General features: G+C 40.3%; 2 protein-coding genes and 1 non-coding gene across 6 annotated transcripts in view; 1 reads left to right on the top strand and 2 right to left on the bottom strand.

Moving 5' to 3' along the window:
- Nucleotides 1-6,473, top strand: part of rorb (RAR-related orphan receptor B) — a 21,964-nt gene extending 15,491 nt beyond the window's left edge. For both annotated transcript variants that reach the window (XM_006805881.3, XM_006805880.3), the window contains 6 exons: nucleotides 76-197; nucleotides 528-660; nucleotides 809-916; nucleotides 1,049-1,159; nucleotides 1,396-1,508; nucleotides 1,766-6,473. In XM_006805881.3, the coding sequence (XP_006805944.1) occupies nucleotides 76-197; nucleotides 528-660; nucleotides 809-916; nucleotides 1,049-1,159; nucleotides 1,396-1,508; nucleotides 1,766-1,930 (752 nt within the window). In that variant the 3' untranslated portion in view covers nucleotides 1,931-6,473. The remainder of the gene's footprint in view (nucleotides 1-75; nucleotides 198-527; nucleotides 661-808; nucleotides 917-1,048; nucleotides 1,160-1,395; nucleotides 1,509-1,765) is intronic.
- Nucleotides 5,798-26,456, bottom strand: trpm6 (transient receptor potential cation channel, subfamily M, member 6). 3 transcript variants are annotated; one of them, XM_006805882.3, is made up of 40 exons: nucleotides 26,303-26,456; nucleotides 25,456-25,535; nucleotides 25,222-25,260; nucleotides 24,408-24,597; nucleotides 23,889-24,102; nucleotides 23,508-23,632; nucleotides 23,205-23,376; nucleotides 22,935-23,109; nucleotides 21,456-21,579; nucleotides 21,302-21,374; nucleotides 21,063-21,163; nucleotides 20,337-20,471; nucleotides 19,642-19,695; nucleotides 19,196-19,330; nucleotides 18,951-19,076; nucleotides 18,536-18,804; nucleotides 17,320-17,548; nucleotides 15,861-16,013; nucleotides 15,588-15,743; nucleotides 15,333-15,461; nucleotides 14,981-15,232; nucleotides 14,708-14,882; nucleotides 13,731-13,845; nucleotides 13,465-13,661; nucleotides 13,232-13,364; nucleotides 11,706-12,132; nucleotides 10,515-11,172; nucleotides 10,117-10,208; nucleotides 9,844-9,946; nucleotides 9,551-9,597; nucleotides 9,369-9,433; nucleotides 9,247-9,272; nucleotides 9,080-9,130; nucleotides 8,858-8,923; nucleotides 8,452-8,750; nucleotides 8,257-8,339; nucleotides 7,975-8,180; nucleotides 7,827-7,878; nucleotides 7,596-7,708; nucleotides 5,798-6,917 (listed from the first exon to the last, which is right to left on the bottom strand). In XM_006805882.3, exons 1-40 carry the CDS (start codon nucleotides 26,318-26,320, stop codon nucleotides 6,823-6,825), a joined length of 5,952 nt encoding a protein of 1,983 aa, XP_006805945.2. In that variant the 5' UTR covers nucleotides 26,321-26,456; the 3' UTR covers nucleotides 5,798-6,822. The 3 variants fall into 3 exon arrangements, with proteins under 3 accessions (XP_006805945.2, XP_035770278.2, XP_087705149.1); XM_087849023.1 differs by lacking the exon at nucleotides 5,798-6,917 and having other exon boundaries at nucleotides 7,411-7,708; XM_035914385.2 differs by lacking the exons at nucleotides 9,844-9,946; nucleotides 10,117-10,208.
- Nucleotides 16,471-16,553, bottom strand: trnal-cag (transfer RNA leucine (anticodon CAG)). Its single transcript has one exon. It is a non-coding gene; the product is annotated as a tRNA-Leu (tRNA).

The raw sequence follows: 26,456 nt of genomic DNA, 5'->3' as shown, positions 1-26,456 counted from the left end.
ATATATATATATATAGTAACATTGTGTAGGGAAAGAATACGTAAATAATCAACATGAATGAATAATCTTTTCCAGACCGTATTGCTCAAAATATCATCAAGTCCCACTTGGAGACATGTCAGTACACAACAGATGAGCTGCAGCAGCTAGCCTGGCAGACACATTCCTATGAAGAGGTCAAGATGTACCAGAGCAAGGTGAGGTTTGACTTTATGGCACCATCGAAACATGACATTTACAATTACAAAGTACCTTATATCTTATACACTCCCTATATTTGGGTCTTTTTTCCTTTCTAGTTACATTAATTTAATTAACAGCTACTTCTAAAGTACTGAAAAGGATTAAGAACACTAACTCAGTTTACTGAGTTAGTGGGGTTTCTTTTACTAGTAATAGAAATGAAACACATTTGAAATCACAGAGCATGTCAGTCATAGAAATAGAAAATGTCGTTTATTTTATTTCCTCACATGAAATAACTAGGTACAAAAGTACACAAACATAACCTGGGTCTTTGGTTCTAGCCCCGTGACGTGCTGTGGCAGCAGTGTGCCATCCAGATCACCCATGCGATCCAGTACGTGGTGGAGTTCGCCAAGCGCATCTCAGGGTTTATGGAACTGTGCCAGAATGACCAGATCCTTCTTCTAAAGTCAGGTGAGCCACGTGAGCAGGCCAGGCCTATCTCTTTATGTAAGCAGAGGTCAAACTATCAGTCAGCAGACAGTAAATATACGGTGGCTTCTTACTCTGGTTGGCTTTTAGTGAGTATATCAACTTCAAATTTATCGCTCGCTCTCTCCAGGTTGTTTGGAGGTAGTCTTGGTGCGGATGTGCAGGGCATTCAACCCTCTCAACAACACAGTACTCTTTGAAGGGAAGTATGGAGGCATGCAGATGTTCAAAGCCCTAGGTAAGATATTACTAGTTAAACATTTTGTCTTGGTATGAACGAGGAGTGCAGCCAAATATTATTAAAAAAGAAGTGAGAGATAATTTAAATTTTTTTTCTTACTGTCTGCTGTTCCCTGTGTGCCCCTCCAAGGTTGTGATGACTTAGTGAGTGCAGTGTTTGACTTTGCGAAGAGTATGTGCTCACTGCAGCTAACAGAGGAGGAGATTGCACTGTTCTCAGCAGCTGTACTAATTTCCACAGGTCAGTGTGAATCTGCTTATAATAATATATTATAATAATGCAGGACGCAATGTGCATGGACTTGAATTAAAAACACTTTAAAATAAGGTAGTGACTCTCTACATTATTCTGTATCAAGCAGCATAATCAGTCCTGACCACGTAACATTTTATACAGTGGCCTCACAGCCATATCAATTTTACATTTTGCCCTTCAATCAACTCTGTCGGCATTAAAAAAGTCTATTCTTCTTTCAGATCGACCGTGGCTGATGGAGCCTCGGAAAGTTCAAAAGCTCCAGGAGAAGATCTACTTTTCTCTGCAGCACATTATGCAGAAGAACCACATGGATGAAGATGCACTGGCCAAGGTAGGGCTGGAACTTATGGTGAGAGAACTTAGAACAGCATAGAGGCCTAAAATGCATGAATCTATAGGGTAAGACCAAAAGGAAAATCAAACATGAAGACAGGATCTCCTTTGGTAGGAAGGACGGGTGATTCAATAGAAAAAAAAAACACAACAGAAGTAGCAGAACAAAGACTGACTTATAGCTTTGTCCTCATCTGCACTTTGTCATTCCTTAAATTTCCTCATCCTTGATCATCTCTCCCTCTTGTCTGGCAGCTGATCAGCCGAATCCCAACGTTGTCAGCCCTGTGCACACTCCACACTGAAGAGCTTCAGGCCTTCCAGCAACTCCACCCAGAAACAGTCAATGTCCTGTTTCCTCCACTCTACAAAGAACTCTTCAACCCAGACCCAAACTCTGCCATGGCCATGCCCAAGTGACTGCCTGTGGTCCACATGCAACAAATGACGCCAGCAGAGGACCAAGAAAGTAAGACAGCCGCATCCAACGAGACGAAAGCAGCTATGTCGACTACGTCATCATCGTGGCAACCACATATTTCCGAGCCCCCCCAGGCACATTTCAAGCTGGTGGGTGAGGAGTCATCTGCTAGCAGCTTAGAGTTGCCGCCAACAATACTAGGAATGTCCAGCACTTATCCCATTCTGTTCACCGATACAGTCTGAAGAATGTATATACAAATGAAACGTGCCCCAGGCCACAACCTGAGCGGGGCTTCCACCTTTCTCCTGAACTGAACTGACTGACCAGTAATGTACAGACTTTAAAATATCTAGGAACAATTTTAAGCTGTCAATCTTTAAACAAAACAAAAAAAAAGAAATTGGTAAGTTAAAATGATTTAACTTTGAAAAAATCATTTGAATTATTTTCCATGTGAAGATGGTGAAGCTGGATGGGGGAGGGAACTGTGGATTTAGAGAAGCTATTGTAGATATTCTTCTAGTGGAGAGCGGATTCCAGTATTACTTCTTGTTCTGTTAAAATAAGTTAGTCTTAATTTAAATATACAGCAGTCCACTGTGGCTGACTATACCGTGTCTACGTGTTTTTATTTTATTTGATAGTTTCTTGTGTACAGAATTTGTAAAGTTGAGACTTGTAAAACAACACTGGCTAAAAACCGGGATTCAATTTGGGTTTGTTGATATATAGAAGCCTTGTCTGGATTTTGTTCATATGTAAAGAAGGTACTACATCCTTCTGAACCTATAGTAATGTAAAGAGAGCATATGAAGGATTTAAAAAAAAATGGCTACTGCTACTTTTCAAGCTGGAGATATATACAGAAATATTCTATTTTGCAAGAAAAAGAATCTGGCAGATTTGCCATCTTATCAATCATTTATTTCTCGCTGCAATAATTACGTCCAATAAAAGCTGGACTGCTTTCGAACAATCAGCCACACACAGCTAATCGGAGACTAGGACCTTGCAATGAACCCCAAATCTCTTCCCAAATTCCCCATGTACCCAGACCTTTATCTCTCATGTATTAGGACCTGTCCATAAAATTCTGGCAGATATAAGTGGATAGAAATCACGGTGAAGGCGTGTATAGCTATCCACCAAAATAAAGGCAACAAAAAATGAAACAAACCTGAATTGGATTCACAAATTTCCAGTCACTCAAACCTGTATGAGTGCTGTATGCCTCATCCCTACAATCACTATTTGCACAATCATTACAGCCCATAGGTGACAAAGACCCTGTGGGCTGTGAATATGTAGGACCCTTTGTCTAAAGAGCAATAATTTTCACACTGCCTTTCTGATCTTATTCCTTTCCTCCTCTTCATGCTTTCAGTTGTTCAGATCAAGGTAGCTGTTTTAACTAAAATGCACTATATTTCACTTAATGGTTATGCCTAACAGTCATTTCCATCGGCGGTACTCATTCCACCACCACAGACTCTGCAGTGTTTTCAGTAAAGAGAGCATTGACTTAGAGTTATAAATTAATCCAGAATAGCCTCCAATCATCTAAACACCATTTAAAGCTGCAATATGGCATTAACAATTTGAAAAAAAGGAAAGTGTGATAGACAATCAATTTTTGCTTTTTATGTAGTCATTCCATAATTTTTAGCACTTACATTTTGTCTTAGTTTCTATGTTTTGTTGTTTGTTGGCCACTTTTTAAAAATCACATTGGCTCCACTGGGTATTTATCCAGGCATGTTGTAATTGGTCTTTTCTGGTGAAGGAATAATTTGAAATCTCATTGCGTAGACATGTTTCAGTGGTTTCTGCACACTAGAACTAGAAGATGCTCTGTGAATCTCTCCTGTAAAGTTATAAGTGCTGTGAAATCTCAGCAGCGCGGCTAAAGAGCTCTCTTTCAAAATGAGCCCAAAAAAGAGACACTTGACAGAACATTAGCGCATGATGATGATACTTTCATTACCTGAAGACATGTTGGACTGACTAGCGACTAAAAATCGCACTTTTACCTCAGTTTTGAATGCTATGAATAATGGACTCTGATCTAGTGTTATTTAGGCAATTTTAAAACATTAAGCTTTTCTGATTTTTGCAAATGCACAGCGGCCAAATCTTTGACTTTCCATCAAAGTTATGTACCCCTTAAGCCCGCTGGTATGCCTAACATTTATTATCCTTCCATCATTTTTTTCCCATGTGGAGAACAACCATGAGGGAGCAAGTACCAATGTTAACGTTAGAAAATCAGCTTATACTGATCTGTTCCACGCTGCATCTATTTAAAGGTTCCTCGAAAGTCCAGCATTTTTCCTCCGACCCCCAACCCGACCACAGATCATAGGCCAGTGACTCTTTAAAAGACAATCACTTGCTCATTAAGGCTTGATGCACTACAAAGCATCTCTCAGGGAGCAGCTCTTTTTCAGATTTTGCATTAAGAGGGTTTAATATTTTTGCAAATTTACAAAAAAAAAAAAGATTAATTATAAAAGAATAACTTTTTAGGATTAAAAAAAGGCATACGCCACCAGCGTATGCCAGCAATGAAATCTGCCCAGACAAGGCTTTGACAGATGTATGTCTGTGTGTATGTGTGTGTACAGAGCATGAATTCACTGTCCAAATATCTTTAGACTCCAGATTATATAGCAAAAATCATAATAACATAGCACTAAAAAAAACAACAACTTGTATATCAGTGTGCTCTTTTCACCACTGTACGCTCATGTTTACTGATTCTTTTTGCTGCTTTTGGGACAGTGAGGGAAGTCCAGTAGTAAGCTGTGACACAAGCGCCATCACAACACCGCAGGGACAGTGAATTCCAACTCTGACTATGAAGTTTTTGTGTGTGACGTTTTTATTATCCCTTGTTAGACTGTGAATCAGAGGGCTGGGATGGGGCTGTAAGGGGAGGTGGGGTGGGGATGTGCCGGCAAGAACGAGTGGCAACACAACACTGTAAGTAAGATACTGTAGCAATAAGAACTGGAGGCATTTACTACTGTCATGTTTGCATTGTAAGATTATTTTTTATTTTATTACTATTTACTATTATTATTGTTCTTATTATGACTACTATTCTTCTATTACTATTAGCCTATTGTTGTTCTGTTCTATTTGCATGATGTTTCAGAGCAATGAAACATTTGGGGCTTATTGTGTTTTCTCTTCTCATGATAATGTGGGTTTCGTGGGAGAGGATTTTTTCTTTTGTTTTGGTTTTTTTTGGCAGGGTGGGGAATGGGTTGTGGGCAAATTCCACATCAATTTAGTAGGTTCAAAGCAATTTTTTCACATACTGAAAGGATTTTTAAATAAATGCTCTAATTTATACGTGACCAATTTTAATTTGTTGCTGGATTTGAAATGTTTTGGGGAGTTTTTTGTTCTCAACCTCTGAATGTGTGCATTGAACGGCCCTTTCTGAACTGGCCTTACTGAATCGGATAACCCTTGAACCTGCTGTGGGAGAATAATCGATTCTGAATGTTATGGAGTAGTTTGTTCAGTGTGAGGGGCTGAACGCATCATGCGCCTTTACCACTCCATCAACACAGAATGACATCACGGAGCGCACAAACGAGCAGTCGTCGGCTCTTCGACGTGACTCGGACAAATTGCGCAGACAATTTTTTAAAACATGCTGAGTTTGAAATGTTTCCTACACTTAGTCGAACACAATCCAAACCTTCTTCTCCCTTTCCTGAGAAAAACCTGTGTGCGCGTGAATGTGTGCGTGTGAGGAAGAAAACGAGATGTGAGATGATGTTCTGCTCTACCAATGCTTTGTAAACTTTCTTGATGCATTACACATTTGTGCAATTGGAGTAGTGTTGAAAATTTGTTAATTTATTGTTTAGAATGTCTTTGCATCCCAGCAAGAGCAAATAAAACAAAATGTAGCAATCTGTAACCAAAACCTAAAAGGTACTTAGGCTACAGAACCTCTTTTACACAGGACTAACAAAACAACAACAACAAGGACAAAAACAGAAAAAAATACAAAAAAAGAGACATTTGTTTGTTTTCAAAGTGCCATAGCTAGTGAGGAGTGGAAGGATTGGCAGAGTGGGGCGTAGATGCTTTACGGTGTGAGTTTACTTGAGAAACCAATCAAAAAAGGGGAACTCTGAGGAAATACCTGTATGTGATTACGCTGATGAACCGTTTTTACATTTTATGCTTTTTCATTTGGTGAGGACTCTGCTTGACTCTGAACTCTGACTCTGCCATAAATCCACGAGCTCTACTGTCCAACGCTTCATTTTCAGACCAGAACGAAAGAGTGACCGTGTGTGTAAAAGCATGCATCTGCAATAAAGTGAGTCACGCCCATAAACGATGGATCAGACTGGGTCGAAGTTCAGAGCCATGCAGGGGCCTTAGTGAGTTCTCCTTTGAGATGTATATACAATGTGAAGGTCTGAAGTGATTTTTTTTTTGTTAAATTCTATATTTTATCGCTTTTGTAGACATTTTGTTGTGGGAAGAAAAAAAATAAAAAGAAATTTTATGGGTGAGATTCTGCTTCATTTTTCTAACTCACATACAAATCATAATATTATATATCAGATTAATCCATAATGTCTCCTGAGAGAATACAGCTATTAGTTATATACTGAACTAAAAATAGTACAGTTTTTCTATCACGAATTATCACATACAGTTAAATAACAAGTTATATTTTTATATAAAGTTTTCTGATTACCGCTTTTCCTTCATTAAACCTGAAAATCTATAAACATCCTTAGTGCAAAATCTTTGGTATTATCAAGGATCTTTTGTGAAGAGGCAGAACTTGTGTTTACGGAAGACACCTATAAAAGTTCCCATGCTTTCTTTTCCCTACTTCCTGAGTCAAAGGTCACTTCCTGGTTTCATCGTCTTCTTGCTCTTCTGTCCCCGACGTTGGCTCTGCATCAGTGCTGTTCTCGCAGCTGTCCGGATGGTTTCTTAAATCTGAACAACAGAAACATCAGTTAGCGACATGTCGCTCCAATAACACAGTCATTACCACAAGAAAGAGAATACTGACAGGCCTGGGAGGAAATCCACGCATCCAGCATAAATAATTTGGTTTGATTTGTTGGTGAAATCTTGGAGAGGACACAAGAAGAGGAAGAGGAAACACAACGTACCTTTGAAATATCAAAACAACTGTGTCTGAGTGTTTGCGTGTTTGTTTGCTGGGCTTGTTTGTTTGTGAGCACAGTTTCTTTCCGCGCAGTTATCCTCTAGATGCCGGTATCATGTCTACCCAGAGACGTTAATTAATAGCTAATCAAAGCTAATGTCTCAGCAGCACATCGCCAGCACAAAGACATGATTAATACATAATCAAAGGCCGCTCAGCACAAAGACGGGCCCTCCCTCATGCCTCAAACACTACTGTTGTTATAGAAATAAACGAACACTCGCAGCTTAATTAGCTGGCTGTTCGTGTGTGCCGTCTTTATTTGAAGTTGCTGGGGATTTCTCTCTGAGCCAAGCTGGCCTCCTGAGTGACGACACCGAGGTGACATACAAAGGCATGTATGCACACATGTGCAAAAACAGGTACATACAATGAAATGCTAATGCACATGTCACACACTGGATCAGAAAAAAACAGTAGACAAGGTTTTGTATGTTTCTGACCTTTTAAACCTAGTCTGTGGCACCAGGCGCTGCAAGAGTGTTTCTGCAGAAAACCATTGATGCCAGCATCTCCAAGATTATCAGGTCCAAAAAGCATCTCACCCCTGCTAACACTGCAACAGAGTCAGTCAGAGTGCAGACTTTCATCAGTACATATGGGATAAAATGTGAATTTCTAAAATCAGAGAATATAAATATCACTTATACGCATAGCAGAAATGGTTACTGCACCTCTGGTCCTCTGCCATAATGACTGTCGGATCAGTCAGCTCCTCTCCCACTCCTGTCAAAAGGAATAAAGGAACAGATTTTTTTTAAAAAAGACTCAATATCTCACGTGTGCGACTACAAACATGCAAAGTAAAGTAAAAGTATCTGCCTTGTATGTCGAGCACCAGCAGCTCTCTGCGTGAGTACTCGTAAGTCCAGTGGGAAAAGGCTAGAAGCATTTCTTCCAGTGAACAGCAGGGGGTGATCTCTTCTCCCGTGTTGTTGTTGTATTTCATGAAGTCACCAGACATGTTCCTTTCAATCGTCAGCCACTGACCATTAGAATGCCAGAGGACCAGTGACACGTCAAGAAATCTGGTGGATAGAAGGGACAGTTATTAAATGCACGGACACACCTAACACACACACATAGGAAAGATAAAATAGTGACCTTGGTGAGTGGTGCAAATCATCAGGTTTGACTTGGTTGAACACTTGCATCATCTTCTGGGCTGCTCTCTGCTGCTGTATCTCCTTCACAAACAAAATTGATCATAGTGTTAGAAGTACTTGATACTCAATTCAAAACTGTGAAAAGTACTAACCAGCAAATGTAGACGAATCCTTGATTACTTTAAAGATTTACCCTTAAACAAAGCTGCAGTGCTGTGCTACCATGGAAGTACTTCTTACAGACACGAACCACCTCTGGTCTGAAACCTTTCACCACGTATACCAGACCGGGTCTGAGCACATCCTGTTCTGCCCATGTACAGAGAACCCGGCGGCCCTGCCGGAGGCCCCCATCCAAAGAGCCTTCTTCGCTCAAGAGGGGCTGCAGGATAGCAGACAGGCCTCGTGATGACCAGGAAGAGACTGAGCTGGATTCAGGGTCAGCATCAGAGGCTACTTCCTCCAGAGAGTAAATGCTCACCTCTTCACCTCCTACAGAGAATGTTCAAAAACTTGATTAAGTGCACAGAAATGGATTTTGGGGGTAAAACAACAGTAATGAAAAAAGAAATAAATCCTAAATCAAACAAGCAAGTTACCCATGATTGAGACAGGAGTGAAAGGGATGGTCTGAGCCAGTCTCATCAAATTGTTTCTCTCCACAGCTGTTAACACACAGGCACGATACAGGCAATACTACAGATGAGCTAATGTACGAGTATAATCACTGAAGAAATCACAAAAACAATAGATGCACAATAGATGATCCTTTCAGGATCTATTATTTAATTTAGATAATTTTCTGCAGATCGTGCAAATACCTGAGTAGTGTGGATACAAACTGTCAGTGGACTGGAATGAGGAGTTCTTGGCTGCAGCAGGTAAGATTACAGGGCATTAAAAAACAAAACAAATACATCTCACTATAACAGACACTACATGACCACATGTTACAGAAAATGTATTCAATCTGTACATCCAGAAATACCTTCAGCTGAAATGCCACTCTGTATTCTGCAACAGGCATCAAGAAAACATTGTTACGTTTAAGTAAAAAGTTTGGATAAATTCAGGGTAAATCTGGAAGGCTGAAAAAGAAAGGAGACTTACGAAGACCTGCGGCTCATGGACCTGGCCCAGCTGTTCCAAGCTGAGTGTGTGGGGCTCCATACATCCTACCAGTAATCAAAGCAAGAACACTGACATATTTTACACTAATTATTTTAGCATTACTATCGCTAATGTTCCCACAAATTACAAAATATTGTTACCACACTTTACCACATCTTTACCTGATGCGAAAAGACCTGTTTCTGCAGCAAATCCAGTTGTTCAAAATCTGAAAAAATATTGATATTAACAGTTTTTAAGTAAAACATGAGAAACTTCAAGTGGTTGATAATTTAAACATCGCACATATACATATCAAACTTTGTTTCTTTTAATATGAAAAAACAACCCTTGTCATTCTTCTTGTTCTACTGTACATATACACAGAGGAAGCAGAGTAATGCATACTAGCAGATGCTCTCTGAAAGCTCTGTGTACAAATACAACATGTACTCTATCTAAATGCAGGTCTTACTGAGCTGACTGAGGCTGGTTGAAGCCGACCGACTTGTGGGTTCGCCTATCAACCTCCGGCGCCTTCCCCAGCTGACATCAGACAACTGGGAATGCATGGCTCCCTATTTTCCAAAACAAATAAAGAGATGGAAAAGCTTCTCTGTAAAGAACCACCAAACGAAAATGAAAAACCCATTCACAAAGATAGCAGGGATTTAGTTTTATGACTTTGTGCCATGTTTTGCACCTGACTGATCCTCTGCTATGAGGAGCACAACTTTTTTCATATTACCAAATCTAGATTGCTCTCTCTTATCTTCACGGTCTTTTTGTTTTTGCCTTTGCTGTCCAAGACCTGAGTAAAGTCAGATGATTTGGACCACTCTGCAGAAACACAGATGTACATTATCTGTTATTGTGTGTAAATGCATGATAAAAAAATAGACAAGGTACACACAGATTTTCAAAATTTCCTTTTGATCATTTTCATCAGGGGCAAGATACAGAGAAAATGACTGCTTATGACCTGAATGACCCTTAAAGTTATTTTATAACATTGTTGGTTCTGACTTGCAAAATTGTTAAGATTTGCATGTGCTACATATCACAAAGCTCTTCATGCAAACTCATTGCTTTAAACCATCAGCGTCCAAAGATTAACTTGATTTTCAAACCCATGCGTTATCATACCTTGGCTCCTGCTGCATCTTAGTGATGTATTGTTTTTTAAACCCCTCCTACCAAGCAAACTCTCATTGTTCATTGATTCATTGAGAGAAGGAAAGGATCCCCTGGTTGGGCTGAGGGGTGCTCCAGCGAAAGCCATATTCTCCATGCTGGATGACAAAGATCTGCAGTAGCCATACGGACGGTCCCTCGACAAACATGCCCACCTTGGGGATTTTATGGGTTTTCTCCACTGGTTGGAATTTCTGGACCGAGAAGTTGGCTGACTATCATCACAAGAAAAGGCAGGATTTGTCAAACCCTCTGAGATGTCTTGTGGGTCGAACAGAAAAGCACTGCTGGAGGCTCGGTGCACGTCTATGTTAGGTGGTTCTTCCTGTGTCTTTTCCTCCTCTTTCTCTTCTCCTTCTTCCTCTACTTCATCCTCCTCTTCCATGGATGTTTCTTCCTGACTGGTAAACAAATATGGCTCACAAATCCAGAATTTAAAATGGAGTGACTCCAAGCCTCTGGGAGAAAGAGGAGACCCACACTGGGATGGTTCACAGGACTCACAGGGTGTCTGATCTCTGACCGAAAAAAATCCTCCACTGTTAAAGTGGGAGAGGGACGCAAAAGACCCTGGCTCAGAAGCTTCATGCTGATTCTCACATGGATGATCCTATGGGAAAAAAATAAGTAATTAACAAAGTATTTTAAATTCTTTAAGTCAGTGGTTATTTAGTTTTAATGTTATAAAGCTGTGAAGAGAATACATCACATTAAAATAAGGACTTTATGGATACTTTATGGATCTCTTTTAGCTTGTCTCCCTCTAAAGGCCATGTTCAGGTTTACAACAACTACCTCTCCTTTCAAAGAGTCTAAGGATCAAAACATTGTATTTCCAATTAAGTGTGAGGGAGTTTTTTTTTTTGTTTTCTTTTTAATCCGTGACCTTGCATATTGATATGTTGTATTTATTTTTTAATTTACTGGCCTGAGGTTTTGGGGATTGGAGCTCAAGTGCAACTCGGAATAAAGTTCTGGCATGAGCTTTGGTTTTTGTTGGGGTTTCAGGGTTTGGGGTGGGTTTTCAGTTGTAATTCAGGAACTACTTTCATTAATTGATTCAAAAAGAAAAAGATATAAACTTTACTGCTTTCCTTCTTTCCTTCTTGTGAAACAACATTACTAGAAGACAACAGTAAGCACCTCTCTTGCCCTTTCTTCTGGTTCTTCTGTGTGTCCATATCTTCCTCCCCTGCTTCCCCTAACTCCTACATGGCACTCCTGTGATTCCCGTCTATTTCCTGCCAAGGTGTAGCCCTTTAGCAATGAAGGCGGGGTACTTTTATATGGCTTGGCCACCAATCGTTGTATATTAGCCGCTCCACTTCTGTGTGGAAGGGTCCAGCTGTGAGGGAGGGCGTGCTGGGATGCTGGGATGAGTCGACACTGAGCCAGACGTGTCTCCTCCTGATGTAGGTTGTTGGATGCAGAAAGAAGAGTGAGGGTGTCCACAGCCAGAGCAGAGAGGTCCTGGAGATGACCGAGCTGAGAGTCTAAGTCTGACAGGCTATCCTGAATGAAGTTGACCTTCTCTGAAACCTCCCCCACCATCATGCACATCTCTTCTGTTCTGATGGAACAAATATGAGCAAAAATGGTGAATGACGTTTTTACGATTTATTTACTGACGTTAAATGCTTTTTGTACACTAAACACAACCACATGTTCAGCTGTAAATTCACACCACAAAAGGCAAGGGAAGCCTGTGTTAGTAGGATCACAATACAAGCACAAGCTATATATAAGCTGGTATGTGAGACAAAGTAAATAAACATTTAAGGATCTACCTACTTACTTGTTTGTAAGAAGGAGCATTGGAGGCACATTAAAAAAGTACTTTGAAACATGGAGATTAAAGTTATCGTTTCAAGTCAAACAACTGCCACGGCTGCTAAACCCTCTACATAATGTCTTGTGTAGATGAGTTAGTGAAATCATACTTCAGAGTTGGTTTTAGTAACAAGGAAATTATTTATTTTTAAATACATAAACACGGTGTGGTGATAAGCACAGAAATGCAGGTTTAACGCAGAAAGCTGCATCTGGTCAGAAGGAAAAACTGTGAAAATCAATGGTTACACCCTTGTGCAGTAAAGAGGGTTTATGTTGTATCACAAGACATGATATGAAAACTGATCAAGGTATTTCAGTAACTCTTCTACACAAGGCAATTTGCAATGTTTGCAATGGGTGCAGCAGTCATCGCAGTTGTTTGACTTAAAATGACAACTTTAATCTCCACATTGTAACTTTATTCTCAAAATAATAATTTAGTTTAATCTCAAAAGTTTGGCTTTATTGTGAAAATGAACAATAATATTTTATCTTAATGCGCCTCTAATACTTCATTTATTATTTATTATACTTATCAAACTTATCAATATTAAACTTAACAATGTGATGACAGACAGAGCGATTGTTCGTGTTATAGAAGAAATAATCTATTGGCTCTTGCATTGGACACAAAAGGAACTCTACATCAAAGCAATGATCTTGTGCATGGCTCCCAAACAAGACAAATTTACAAAGCTACAAAGTTTCCAGCCATAGTGATTTGGCAGGTTGGAGAGCGAGACACAGATCCAGCAGAAACACACAAGCGCTGGTAGCTTATCTTAAATAATCGGACAAAACAAAAGAAATGAGAAGCCCCTTGTTTGCAGTCCTACCTCTCAGCTGTGACTTTGATCCTGTTCTTTTGACTGCTGAGCGGGCATTCACTCTTCTCATGAAAATAGGCCTGCACACATTTCTCCTCAAACTCATGCAGCTTCTTGCGATCCTCGTGGCCCAGATAGAGCTCTAGTAAAAACGAGTGAGACAGAAGAAGTGACAAGTGTAGAGATAGCTGCTAAACTATCACCATTTTCTTCCTTTCCAGAAAACATGCTGTGGTACTTACTAAGTCCAGAGGCTCTCTCTTCCCGCTCAGCGTCACCACTAAATTTCTTGTAAATAGCTCTCAAACCCAGGTCCATGTGACTGAGGAGGTTTAGGGGCGGTGGCAGCCACGGTCTCACTTGATAGGTCATAATGTAGCGGTACCGGTTGTACTTCCACAGCTTGTTGGATGTTGATGCCATGTCAAAGTAGACGTTGCTGTTAACAAGAGTTTGGTTTATTGAAGGGTAGCCCCTACTATAAACTAAGATTTTTCAATATGCTTACTTGAAAAATGCGATGAGGATGTTGACCATGATGATATACTGGACAAACATATACACAGCCTGGAGAAATGGTGCAAGAAAGGATGCAGGAGGACATGAATCATCTTCCTGACATGCTGTTGACACACAAAAATACGCAGATCTTACACACAGTGCAATAGTGTTGTTTTGTTTTTTTAATTCTTATTCATCATACAAAAACTACCAGAGACTTGGTATGAATCTCCTTCTGCATCATGAATGCTAAATTAGAACCACATTCATAGAAAACTCTACAGGGACAAGAAAAGGGCACAGAGTCTCGCAACATATGGTACAGCCGACACAGAGCTCAGATTTTAACATCACTCAGTCGGTCTGAGACATCAGAAGCAACCGAGATCGCCTAAATCCACGCTGGAGCAGAGTACATTAAAAAAAATCTTAAAGTAAGAGAATTGGCACTGTTTACAGGGTAAAGTGTGACAGACCTTGCACTGATTTGTTTACTGCTCTTCTCATGGAGGACACAGACATAGCTCTTTGGAAGCATCCAAACTTTATTTTTTGAACAATCTAAGTTACACCTTCAACTAAAAGCAGCAAAAGGACCTACATATACTGTAACTCCCTTAATCATTTATACCAATTACATTTTAAGTGATTTTGTTATTTGCAGCATATTTTTTATGCACGAAGAATCAGCCCCTGTAATAAGTGAAGTTGTCTAAATTCTGAAACAAAGAACTCCTTTCAGCTGCAGTCAATAACAAGCACTGCAATACAAAGGTGAGTCAAGCAAAGCTCACCTTGTGAGGTAAGATTGTTTGAATGACCTTAATTCAAGTGGAATAGGATAAGTGACAAATTAGCCTTGCAGCAATCTTCGAGTCAGTGTTTCCAAGAACTCAGGGCAATGCAAAAATCATGAAGGTTAAATTCTACTACTTAAAAAAAAACCTTTGGTTAATAAGTATCTAGTGTTATTGGGCCACTAACGGTCTATCTCTGATGCATAGACCTCTCCATAGATCATCCAGTAGGGCTGGAAGACTATGTCTCGAGCCAGGCTCCATGATGGCTCCTCGTCTGGTGACAGGACAGCCTTCCTGGATACTCCGTAGGTCAGCAGCACTATTGCCATCATCACCACAATGTAAAACATGTTTCTGGTCTGGGCACAGAGAGAGTGAGAGGCTACTAAAAAATAAAAAACACACACACTTCTCAAATTTTTATGTTTCCAGTGAGTGCTGTGCAGTCTGTACACACCATCTTAGTGATCATGGTGAGGTAAGGGCCAGCATGCTGATTAACGGCCAGTAGATCCATCACCCTGATAAACCAGAAGATGATGTCCAGGCAGTATGTGAGGCGTCCTGCTGTCCGGTAGGGATCAGAGTGCCAACGCATTGCCAGTCCGGCCACGAAAAGCAGGATGGCGATGAAATCTGATATGTTCCAGTATTCTGAGAACCAAATCTTCAGCTTCTGGCTCAGTTTTGTTGCCTCAGACATTAATATCTAATTACAAAAGATAGAAACTTACATTACTACTGACTTGTGATTTTATGTTCTCCTGTAACACTTTTTAATATATTCTGCTAAAAACTGAACCTCTGACCTCTCTGGTTTTCTCTGCTGCAGTTGACAAGATGTATGCTATAACCAGCCACTCCTGAACACTGGGTTGATCCTCCATCTTCACAAGGACAACATAGGAGAATAACATCAGAAAGGCCAAGTAGGACATCTACAGTTGAATCAGAGAAAAGACATTCAGACAGAAGGATAAGAACAATGTATAATAATCCTTTGCATGATGCACTTTGAGAAAGAGAAATGTTTTATCGTGTGTTAACTAACATAAAAAACCTACTGTGTGAAACCAAAACTTGACAACAGGAGCTGTGTAGAAATCATAGAGTGTTGTGATCCAGGAAACACAGCGCACAGTTATAGAGGACATGGCTTCTGACACAGGACCAACACGTTTGTCTTGGAAAGAGAGTCCTTGCTCTGCATCATGACTACCCTGCATGGGTAGAGTAAATGAAAAAAAAAAGAAAACCATACAAGTGAGGTGAAATACTATGAAATACTGTAAGATATTAGCCAGTTGAAATTTGAAAGTACTGCACTCCTACTGTACCGTGTGATCTGAGCCCTTGGTGCCTGGTGCTGGCTTGACTGAGTCGAGTCCAAACAGCATTGCCTCGTGTGTCTGTGGTACGTGACACATTTCAGCTTTGCTTTTAAACTCCAGAAGTAGGATGGCAGGAGGCAAAAGAAGGCTCAAAATGATCTAAAAAAAAACAAAAAAACAAGGAGAGTGTGTCTGGCTACTTTAACAACCTCCAACAAAACATACTGCTTTGCAAAATATGAAAAAAATAAAACAACACTTGAGGTAAAAACACAATCATTTAGCACAACCAGGCTTTAATGGGGGTGATGAAAGCAGCTGGTGATGTGTGAACCAAAAGAAAACAGCAAATAATGGCTGAAGCGCTCCCTCACTCTACATGACAGGAAGATATAACAATGAATGATAATTACCGATGTGGTTTTGGGGTGGAAAAACATGGCTTTAAGTTCAACCCTAGATATCAAATCCCAGGCAGAACTTCATTATGTGACAAAATGCTAATTCAAGATTGACAACAGTTAAATGTAACTGCAGAACACCATCCTCATTGATTGCTAATATCTTTAATCCAGAATACTTTAACAATCCCTAAGGAAATTATGCAAACAGACAATGTCAGAAGTGGGATTTGAACCCACGCCTCCAGGGGAGACTGCGACCTGATCGCAGCGCCTTAGACCGCTCGGCCATCCTGACTTCCTGACTAATGGATTGTAAATTAGAATCTGGGACCTGATGAAGGTCAACAGGACTGAAACATTGCAATAAATATATTAGAAATAATGGCAAGCTTTTGCAGAGACAGTCACATTTAATTGCTTTTGTGGAATCTTACTTACTTACTGACAATACTGTGCAGGCTCCTGTCAAGTTAACAGGTTAAGTTACTTTTTTGTTAAACTTAAGTGTTAAGCAGTTGTGCTATAAGCACTACTTAATTTCGGATGGTTTTGTGCTTACATTTGACTTATGCTGTGTCATTATATACAATCCTGTGTCAGCACTATGACATTATAATACTGCTGCTGCTACCAGCTTGTAGCAAGAGATTCAAACTTTGAATTAGCTAGTCAGTCATCAATGATAGCAGGTAATAGGAAAAGAAAGATGAAACATGCCCTTCATGGACTAAAAATGCTGCATCCTGTGAGCTGCAATTGCTGATAAGACATATTCACTATTTTTTTCTATAATTCTGCTGAAATATTTTTGTATAATTTTGAAGCTATATTGCCCACCCCTACCCTGTACAGCTTTCGAGAAACATCAAGAAATCAAATCTGATTATATTAAATACAAGTTTAATTTTTTTTTTTAATTAAAAAAATAATAAATCGCTGTTGGTCTCTTAAAATTCACCTGGAATGCTAAACCCACCTCCTATCTTTATTTTTCTTTTTGCAGTGATGCAATTAAATGACACTGAAATGTGAATTTTATCTGGTTTATCTGCAAGGTTTACCTTCAAGAATGAGTTTTTTCTCATGTTAAGTGGACCGGTCCAGAGATCAGTGAGGAGAGTCTGGGTGCAGGAGTGTGAGACGAATGGTCTGTGACATGAGGAGACAGCCATCTGCAGACAGGTGAAGTGGCTCCATGCCTCCATCTCATAAGTCAACAGCTTCATGGCCATCTGCTCGTTCTGACGAAACGCACAATCTAACACATCCACCGCCAGCTTACCAAACTCACTGACACACAAAGACAGAAGAGATATGTGCATGTCAACTCTGTGATAATTCTAAAAATATGAAAGAAATAAAAAAAATTGTACCCATATCTTCACATATACAAAGTAACATGAAGTCCTGAGGGGAAAAAAGTGTACTGCATGGTAACGGTGCTTCACAGCTATAAAAGGTTTGGAGGTTTCTTGCATTTCAAATCTTCCAAGAACATTTCAATGAGACTCCAGTCTGGATATTGCCTAGGCTGTTCCATTCAAGGTCAGCTTCAAATTAAACAGTTTCAGACACACCTTATCCTTAATATATCCTTCATAGCTGAATCAATGACTGCAAGCTGCCCAGTTGCTGTGAGACCGAGGCAGTCCCCAAAGCATAACCTTTCCACCACGCTTCAAAGACCGCAAGAAATTCTTCTCCTAAAAATAACTCCATCTTTGATTTGTATGTCCAGAGTACATTATGTCAAACGTGTTGCTTCTGTCTCTGTGTTCACTGGGAAACTGTAGTTCTGCCTAATGTTCTTCTTAGACAGCACCTTAAATGCAGGTGAAATATGTCAAAATCTATCCGACTGTAGACGCAGGCACTTTAACACCAGAGTTACCTGCAGTCACTGTGGTGACATTTTGAGTTGTTGGAGATTTATTTTTGCATCATGCTGTATACCCTTGAATTTGCTTGGGCAGTCAGTCCTGGATAAATTAGCATTCATTTAAAATTGGTGCCACTGTCTTATACTCGAGTGATTTATTTCAACTAAGTTGGAGACATTTTAAATCCCTGGCTAGACTCACAACACAGGCTTAGAGAGCTACTTAAATCTTAACACGATGACATCACATATTTCAGCGGAAGAGAGAAAACCAGAGCTTAGATGGAAATTCAAAAGGTATTCCATTATGTGCCACTTTTTCAGAGTGTATCCCTGCTATTAATAAGCAATGGATCACTGCTTGTTTAAAATAAGTCATACAGTTCAATGACACTCACAGTGAATATGTCTTGAATCGCTCTATAATGTTATCATCCAGGCTGCTTTGACGTGCTTCAAAGGCCATGGAGCGGTAAAGCTTGCAGGCCACCGTTGCACGTGCCAGCGCTTCTTCTCCATGTTGCCACAGGAACAGTGCCATTTGCTGCCTTTGCTGAAGGACTGCCCACACAAACAAGTCGTTGAAGTTGAAAGGAACCAGCAGTGGAGTATCATCAAGGCCTGGACTAGACACCTCCCCACTGGTACTGGGTGACACATCTTGCTCCTAGAAGAAAAAGTAAGATGTATGAAAAAATAAGGGACAAGGAAATGAAAAAACAATAGATGGGAATGTGAGATTTTTTGTCATAAAACAGATAGAAAAATTAGAAACTGTTAATCTAAATCTTAAAAAAATAACTCTAAACCAACCTTGCATTTGTAAGGCTGGGCGGTCCTAAAGAAATGCAGGTCCTGGAGGCTCCTGTTCCTCGTAGAGCTTGGCATCAGTCCATGTCTGAGTTTAGAAAAGGTGGCTGAACTGTCTCGTCTACCATTCTACAGGCATCAAAACAGGCATTTGTATGAAAACTGTAAAAGTCATTAAACCAAAGGATTTTTAAATGGCTTTTATCAGGGTGCAGCGGGCAAAGAAAAAGAATACAATCATTGCTCACTTTTTCGTGCAATCGGCTGTACGCAGCTCTGAATTGTTTGCGTGTGTAGGTGCTGCGGTATGCTCCTCCTATGAGATATTCTATCACCAAGCCCATGTCAATGATCGAAAGACGATAACCTGCAGGAAGGGATGTCTCCCCACAAACACATACAAACACGATAAATAAACATATACTGTGCACATGTAAATGTGGCTGCTACAGTAATCAGTATTTATAACACAGAAAAGGTGAGGGACCACCCAGGTTGCTGTCAGTGCACAGTTCCAAAGCTGGCATTTGCAATGCTATGGAGGAACATTAGTGCACATGGGAAACTTGCACATCTGTAAAGGCCTCTTTAATGCTGAACAGGTCTTGGAGCAACATATGCTGACAATGCCTTTTTCGGGAGGGAAAGGGAAGCTAGATGTGCACCTACAGCTACTCTCAATATCAAAACTCACCTGTTTTGCATCTTCAACGAGGTGGTGCAAGAAGCGGGCTGTTGGCCCTTGTGCCTGCAGGGAGGATTTTGTATAATTATATAAAAAAAGAAAATGACAGTTAAGAGAAAATGCAAAGCACAAAATCAAAGCAAACCAAATTTACTAGTTACTTTTAACGGCTGCATAATGCACATGCAATCAAAGCTCCACAAATATCAAATTGTTTCTTTAAGGAACTACTTATTCCAGCGTTATGAATAAGTGAAAAGGCTTTTATACACAAATATAAAGACAACATAGAGAAAGCTGAGGGTGAATGTATGGAAAAGAGCTCTGTGATTTTAGAAACATCCTAAACCAACTACTGGGAAAATATTTTGGATGCAACTGGCCACAAAACACAAGAGATCCTGGTGCAAAAACACTTACAGTGACTGTGATTTGGATCAAAGAAGTTTTGGGAATTGTGAGAGAAATTCAAGAGAAACAAACATAAAGGGATTTTGTATGTTTGCACAGCAAAGTGAAAGCCAAACGCAAGAGGAAATACCCCAAGATAATCAAAAGTACTCCAGTGAGTAAATGTTATTTTCTGAAAAATATATTTCACAGAATTGTACTGTTCTCCTTGATTAATAAAATGATGAATAACAAATAAGAAAAAAGAAGTGTCTTAAATATTTAAAGCAGATATATTAACATATTATAGTAACCATGTTGTAGAGCTCTTCAAGGCGATCGACTGTGAGGAAGCGGCTCATAGTCATGCCGTTATCAATCAGCATTTTGACAAAACTGACACGGTCCATCACCAGAGCATCCAGCATGGCTTGCTCCAAGGAGCCCACCTACACAAGTGAAAAATAATTTACATATCTCCTTTTTTGCTTTAATGGAAAACAATTGCACTACAGTTTTGCATTAATGACTCCTGTCAATAGAAAATTGTACTTAGTAGTCAGTATAATCTTTTAATAATATAAGTTTACATATGGTAGTGATAGGATGTGCGATCCTTAATAGTCTGCAAAGGCTTTGTGTGCATTCCAGAGTGCTCTGGCATTCACACCCACATCCTGGGAGCATGGGAAAGGTCGTACCTTCTTTTATTGTTTTACGGTAGGATAAACGTAGCTATGTCAGTTTTAGTCTAAGTGCCTTTTTTACATATAGATGAACTGTTGGATTTTCCAGACTAGCAGGTTTAGGGAAGCCATTTATGGGGTCACACTCTGACACACACACACACACATATACACCTCTACATTCCAATGTAAGGAACAAACACCCACTGATGAATAAATAAAGAAGAGGGCAGTCTCAGAGCTGCCCTTGCTAAGCAACAAGTAAAACTGTGTGTTTCTCCTTTCTGATTCTCAGCTGAAGAAGTGTTTTAGAATATATCTCTTAACAAATCCCTTTGTTTTTGACTTTCTCACCTGCCAATGCTGTCCATATACAAGGACATCTTTCTGTGCAATGTCAGCCCTGTCCCACGCCAGAGTCATACTCAGCTGCTCTGACGGACTGGCCTTTGTGCCTGTTTTTGATTCAGAGCAACAAAACATATAACATAACTCAGATTTTCTGACTTACTAAGAGAAACGCTCCAGTCCCACATTAATGAATCAAAGTCACTTGAGAGAAAATGTTTGATAATTAAGAAGGAAACAAGTACCCTTGAGAGTAGCGGTCAAAATGGCAGCATCTGAGGCCATCTGGTCATCTGACTCTGAGTCAAAGATGGTTATCTGTTGTTCAAAGAAACGCTGATTTAGTAGTCAGTGTCCTCAGTCACAACACACACATGCCCCAGAAGCTGCTTTACTCACAGACTGTCTATGATCCATACACTGCAGCAGGAGAGTATAGAGGTCATTGGCGTCAGTCCTCTCCATTCCAAGCACATCTCCAATCGTGGTGAGGAAGTTCTCTTTAATGTCAGCTTCCAAAGGTCTGAAAACAAACAAACAAACAAACATAAAAACACAATCAGTGTTTTTTGGGCCGGCTCGGCCCTTTCTGTGTGGAATTGCATGTTCTCCCTGTATGGTGCTCTGGCTTCCTCCTACAGTCCAAAGCTTGTTAGGTCATCCACCTAAATTGGCAGTAGGTGTGAATGTGATTGCAAATTGTTGTCTGTCTCTCTGTGCTAGGCCTGCAATATGCTGTTTAACGTGTACCCCTGGGCAGCACAATAGTTAGCGCTTTTGCTTCACAACAAGAAGGTCCTGAGAAGGTCGCAGAAGGTGGAGTCATGTTCTCACCTTGTTTGCGTAGGTTCTCTGGCTTCCTCCCATAGGCTAAAGACGTGCAATTAGTGGAGTTGTGTCAATTGGTGATTCTAAATTGCGCACAGGTGTAAATATGAGTGCAAATGGTTGCCTGTTCCTCTATGTTAGTCCTGCATCAGGCTGGCGACCTGTCCAGGGTGTACCCCACCTCTCGCCCTATGATAGCTAGGGTTCCGCTCCCCATAAGACTGAATTGGCGAAAGGCTAAGTACATGTATGGAAGGATAATGTACATTTGAAACAATTTAATATTTGTAATCCTGTGTCTTTTTGGTAAATGTTAAATAAGTCAAAATAAGAGTCTAACAAACTAATTTATGAGCTTACCAGAGCGGCCTTTTGCTTTTTTGCACTAAGAGGACACTGCTATCTAGTTTCTACTTTCTATCTCATTTTACAATCAGTTAATTGCATCATCATCATCAAGTTTTTATATGCACCTATTGGGTAACCCTTCCTAAAATATAAACGTCACTCAAATGTAGTTAGCAGGACAGGATCATATTAGTAACTGTGTGTTTGGGTTCATCTGAGATGAGGAAAAAACAAAGAATGTGGCTGGGGTCTAACTGCCTTTTCAAATAGTTGGCATATGCGGCTCGGCAGTAGTGTGAGGTATCTGCTAATTGGAAGGTCAGTGGTTCAATCCCTGACTCCCCTAGCCTTCACACCGAAGTATCCTTGAGCAAGATACTGAACTCTGCAATCCATCTACTGGAGTGTGAATGAGGCTTGTTGTAAGGAAAGTACTTTAGAGTGCTCAAATTGAGTACAAAAGTGCTAAATCTGTTTACAGTTATTCACTCTAATGATATAACGGTAAAGGGGAGATTCTCCCTTTGCCCATTTTTCTCTTTTTCACCTTAAAATATGCCCCAATACTCATGAAGAAGGTTATAACTTCCACTTTGCCATAAGTATAAATAAGTATAAATTATGCTTGCTTATTAAACCAGCTGGCTCAAAAAGACCCTGCTATGCATCCACTACAGGCCTATACCAACCTATGTACTGTACCTGTCAACAGCAGTCTGCTTGTGTAAGAAGGCGAGTAGGTCAGCAGCCCTGCCTGATCCCTCAAACACAAACACTGGCACAGGGGGCACAGTGCTGACGTAGTCCAACACTGTAGACACCACAGAAGGACCTCCCTCCACCACCACACACACCACAGGCACTCCTTGGTTCAGTCCTGCAAAAAAGAGAAGGGATGATGTAAAGACTTCAGTCAAATCTGTGTGCTTCATATTTTGTTTCTTTTGTTAGTTTTTGCGCAAAAACACCCACGGGGATGTATTTTCTGTAGTTGTATGTGCTTCTCCAGCTTCCTCCTGAGGCCTTGCTGACAGCCATGCTTGCCCAGCGTTCCATCATCCACCAACAGGAAGTGGGAGTGGAAACCATTGAGACAGGCTCTCTTGCTCAAAGGGTTTCCCAGAGGCTGGTAAGGCCTGAAAACCTGAAGCGATGTTGAATCGGTGTCAGTCAAAGACAAAGTAAAGCAGCGCAGTGGGATATGGTACTCTGCATATATCAAAAAAATGTGGTGAGGAATGAAGTAACGTGCAAAAACACAGTTTCAGTACTGACATCTCTGCCTATAAGGTCCATGTTGTTGTCAATCACTCCCCAGGGTGTGATGCCAACTGTGTTTCTCTTCCTCAGGTCATGGCTTCCAAAGGATTTAACTGCATCACCTACATATTTAGACACACCTGGAGGGGATGCAAATAGTAGCTGAATGCACAGCAAATACACAATAAGAACAAAACCTCTAAAATCCAAGGGGTACTTTTACAACAGCACGCCATACAGAAATGTAAGCTAACAGAAACTAACCAAAACTGAACCTTGTAGAAACAGAACACAGATCAACGTAGTTTTTTTTCAGATGTAAGTAATGAGATTGCTGCCAGTCACTAACTGGAGATTGGCAGAAAATAATACTCCACAAAAAATTGTAAAACTTACCTGTATTAATGCCATCGGTGAAAATCCATGCCCCTGTGCTGAGGGCAGCAGTGATCAGCCCTTTGCTAAAGGCCTGGTTGACTTTAGGTGGCAAGGTAAAATTTTCGGCGCCTCCGTGGACACTCAGCAGTAGCTTGGGTCTTTCCATCTGCCATTCCCTCAACATCAGCTGGAGTAATGCTTCTGGCTTGGAGTCGACAGCAACACGAACATACTGGAAAAACATGAAAGTGTTTCCAACTGAGAAGCTCTTTGTACTTTTCTGAGGTGCTGCTGAGCCGATTGTTTTGTCACTACATTAGATAGCATCTCTGCTTTCATGCATCGCGACCAAGCCTGCTTACATCATAGCAAAGCAAACTTTACGCAACCATCAAAATCTAGGTCTTATTAACAGATTCCACGCATTTGCTTCTATATTTGAAGCAGTCTCTTGAGCGTGTGTACATTTACCATTTTACTTTTGAAAAAATGTTCCTTTGGCCTAGAGACACGCACAGAGCTGGTAAACTCACAGACCTTGGCTCGACAGACACGTGTGGCAGTATCTTCAAAGTCTACGGTGCCATAGGCATTTGTGGGACTGGCCCTGGTGTGGCGCTCCATGGACCACTCCTCTTCCACATCCTGTCCAGGACCAGGACAGAGGGACAATGGAGGAAGGGACTCTTGCCAAGAGTGTTCCCCTATCAGGCGGCCGCAGCAACATCTAGCAAATAGAACGACATTGCATAGATGCATAGGAAGAAGCATCGTAAGGTAATTTTTTAGAATGATTAACTTCAATCATACTTTTACAACACTTTAGCATAATGTTGTTGATTTTAAATAAATTAAATTAAGTAGCTATTTCTGATAGTCTGCTTTGAGATAATAGGGAAGAGGCCAAAAAACACTAACAAAATTATCAGTGACACTTGACTACATGTTAGCTCCTCAAAATAGAGGCAGGGTTGTTAATAAGCAATAATAATATGAAGGCGCATGACAAGCTCTAAAAGATGAAAGAAATCCACCTGGATTTTTTAAACCAGCCTTCAGTGATTCTTCCATTTATTTTCTAAATCCCACACTTCCTCTCCACCTCCCTTTGCCCTTGAGTACACATTTCTATGTCTGGCTGTTGTTATCATTTAACAGACCATGAAAATCACACATTTCCTACCATTTCCCCATAATTTTGCAGTGCAAATGTAGGAGAAAAAAGGCAGAAAAGGACACAATGAAATGCTGAAAGAATGAGGGTGGAGAAAACAATACAGACGTATGTAGTAAGAAAACAAGAAAGAGTTTGGTGGGACAGCATCTTCAGCACACAATTCATCAGTGATACCTTATCAAATTTTGGCAAACATGGCATACTGGAATACATCTGAAAGAGACAGGAAGCAACGCGTTATCAAAATATCCACATGGCTGCTATTCCTGGAAGTAAGGGCTACATGCCAAATAGTTCTGCTCTCAGAAAAATGTTATTTCAAATAGCTGCTGTTAATGTTATACTACAATCTGTGTGTTTCTTCTCAGAATCATAAAAGATAATCAGTGCAATCAGATCCCAGTTTACCTGTGCTGATCCCAAGAGGAAGGGATGAACTTCACACACTCTCTCCTGAAGAAGGTTTCCTCAATCCAACACTTTCTGGACTAAAAAAAAAGAAAAGCCGAAAATATTTACTTACAGCACACAGATACTGGAGCTGTTAAGCACTATATTGTCTTCTTTATTGACTGTATTCTAGGAAGTGGAAGCACATTAGTCCTGAAATAAAAAGCACGTTTATCAGTGACCTTCTCAGTGAAGCTCATTTTAGTGTCGATCACATGCTGAGCAAACAGTGTAGTAAGTGTAGATCCCTCCCCATCACAGAAAGCTGAACTGCAAACACCTAAACCCTGAGCTGCAGCACTCAGCCGCTCCTTCCCCTTCACAGTAAACTTTCCTTCATGTTTCCCAGGAATATTTAACAATGGCCTCACTGCAGGGAGAGAACCGCTATCCGGAAACATGAGCACATACACAGACCTACACATCCTCTTCCTCTGATTAGTCTACACGGTTAGCGAAGTAAACAGTGCCGAAATGGAGCTGAGTTTTATATGCACTAAATAAAACCGCCCATTGTGCAGCAGCAGGACCAACAGTTTAACACGTATTATGCACAATGAACACCCGTGTTATGTTACTACACTAGTTCATTAAAAGTGTATTACTATTACCCGTTTTATCTAACTTAAAATCACCGCTAAGCGCTGCTAATATCACTGTTAGCAAACCGGTAACAGAGAAATATTGTTCAAATTTCTCATGAGTTCAAGTTCACATTTCGTAAAAAGTACACTTGTTGGAAATAAGCTGACCTACTTAGTACATATATATATATATTTATATATAATATTAGCATATATCTTACCATGGCTGCAAACTTCATTTATAAACATGTTCGAGTCTAGCAAAGACACTCCGCTTCATCATTACTCTCCCGACAAGGACTGAGCGCCCTTTAATCAGTCGCTGGTCCAAAGGGCAGGTTTCCAGGAAGCCTTGGGGAGTTCATGGCCTCCTCT

The sequence above is a fragment of the Neolamprologus brichardi genome, chromosome 12 (assembly GCF_056152115.1).
Source record: "Neolamprologus brichardi isolate AB-2024 chromosome 12, ASM5615211v1, whole genome shotgun sequence".
NCBI lineage: Eukaryota > Metazoa > Chordata > Actinopteri > Cichliformes > Cichlidae > Neolamprologus > Neolamprologus brichardi.
This window is presented reverse-complemented; position numbering and strand designations above follow the sequence as displayed.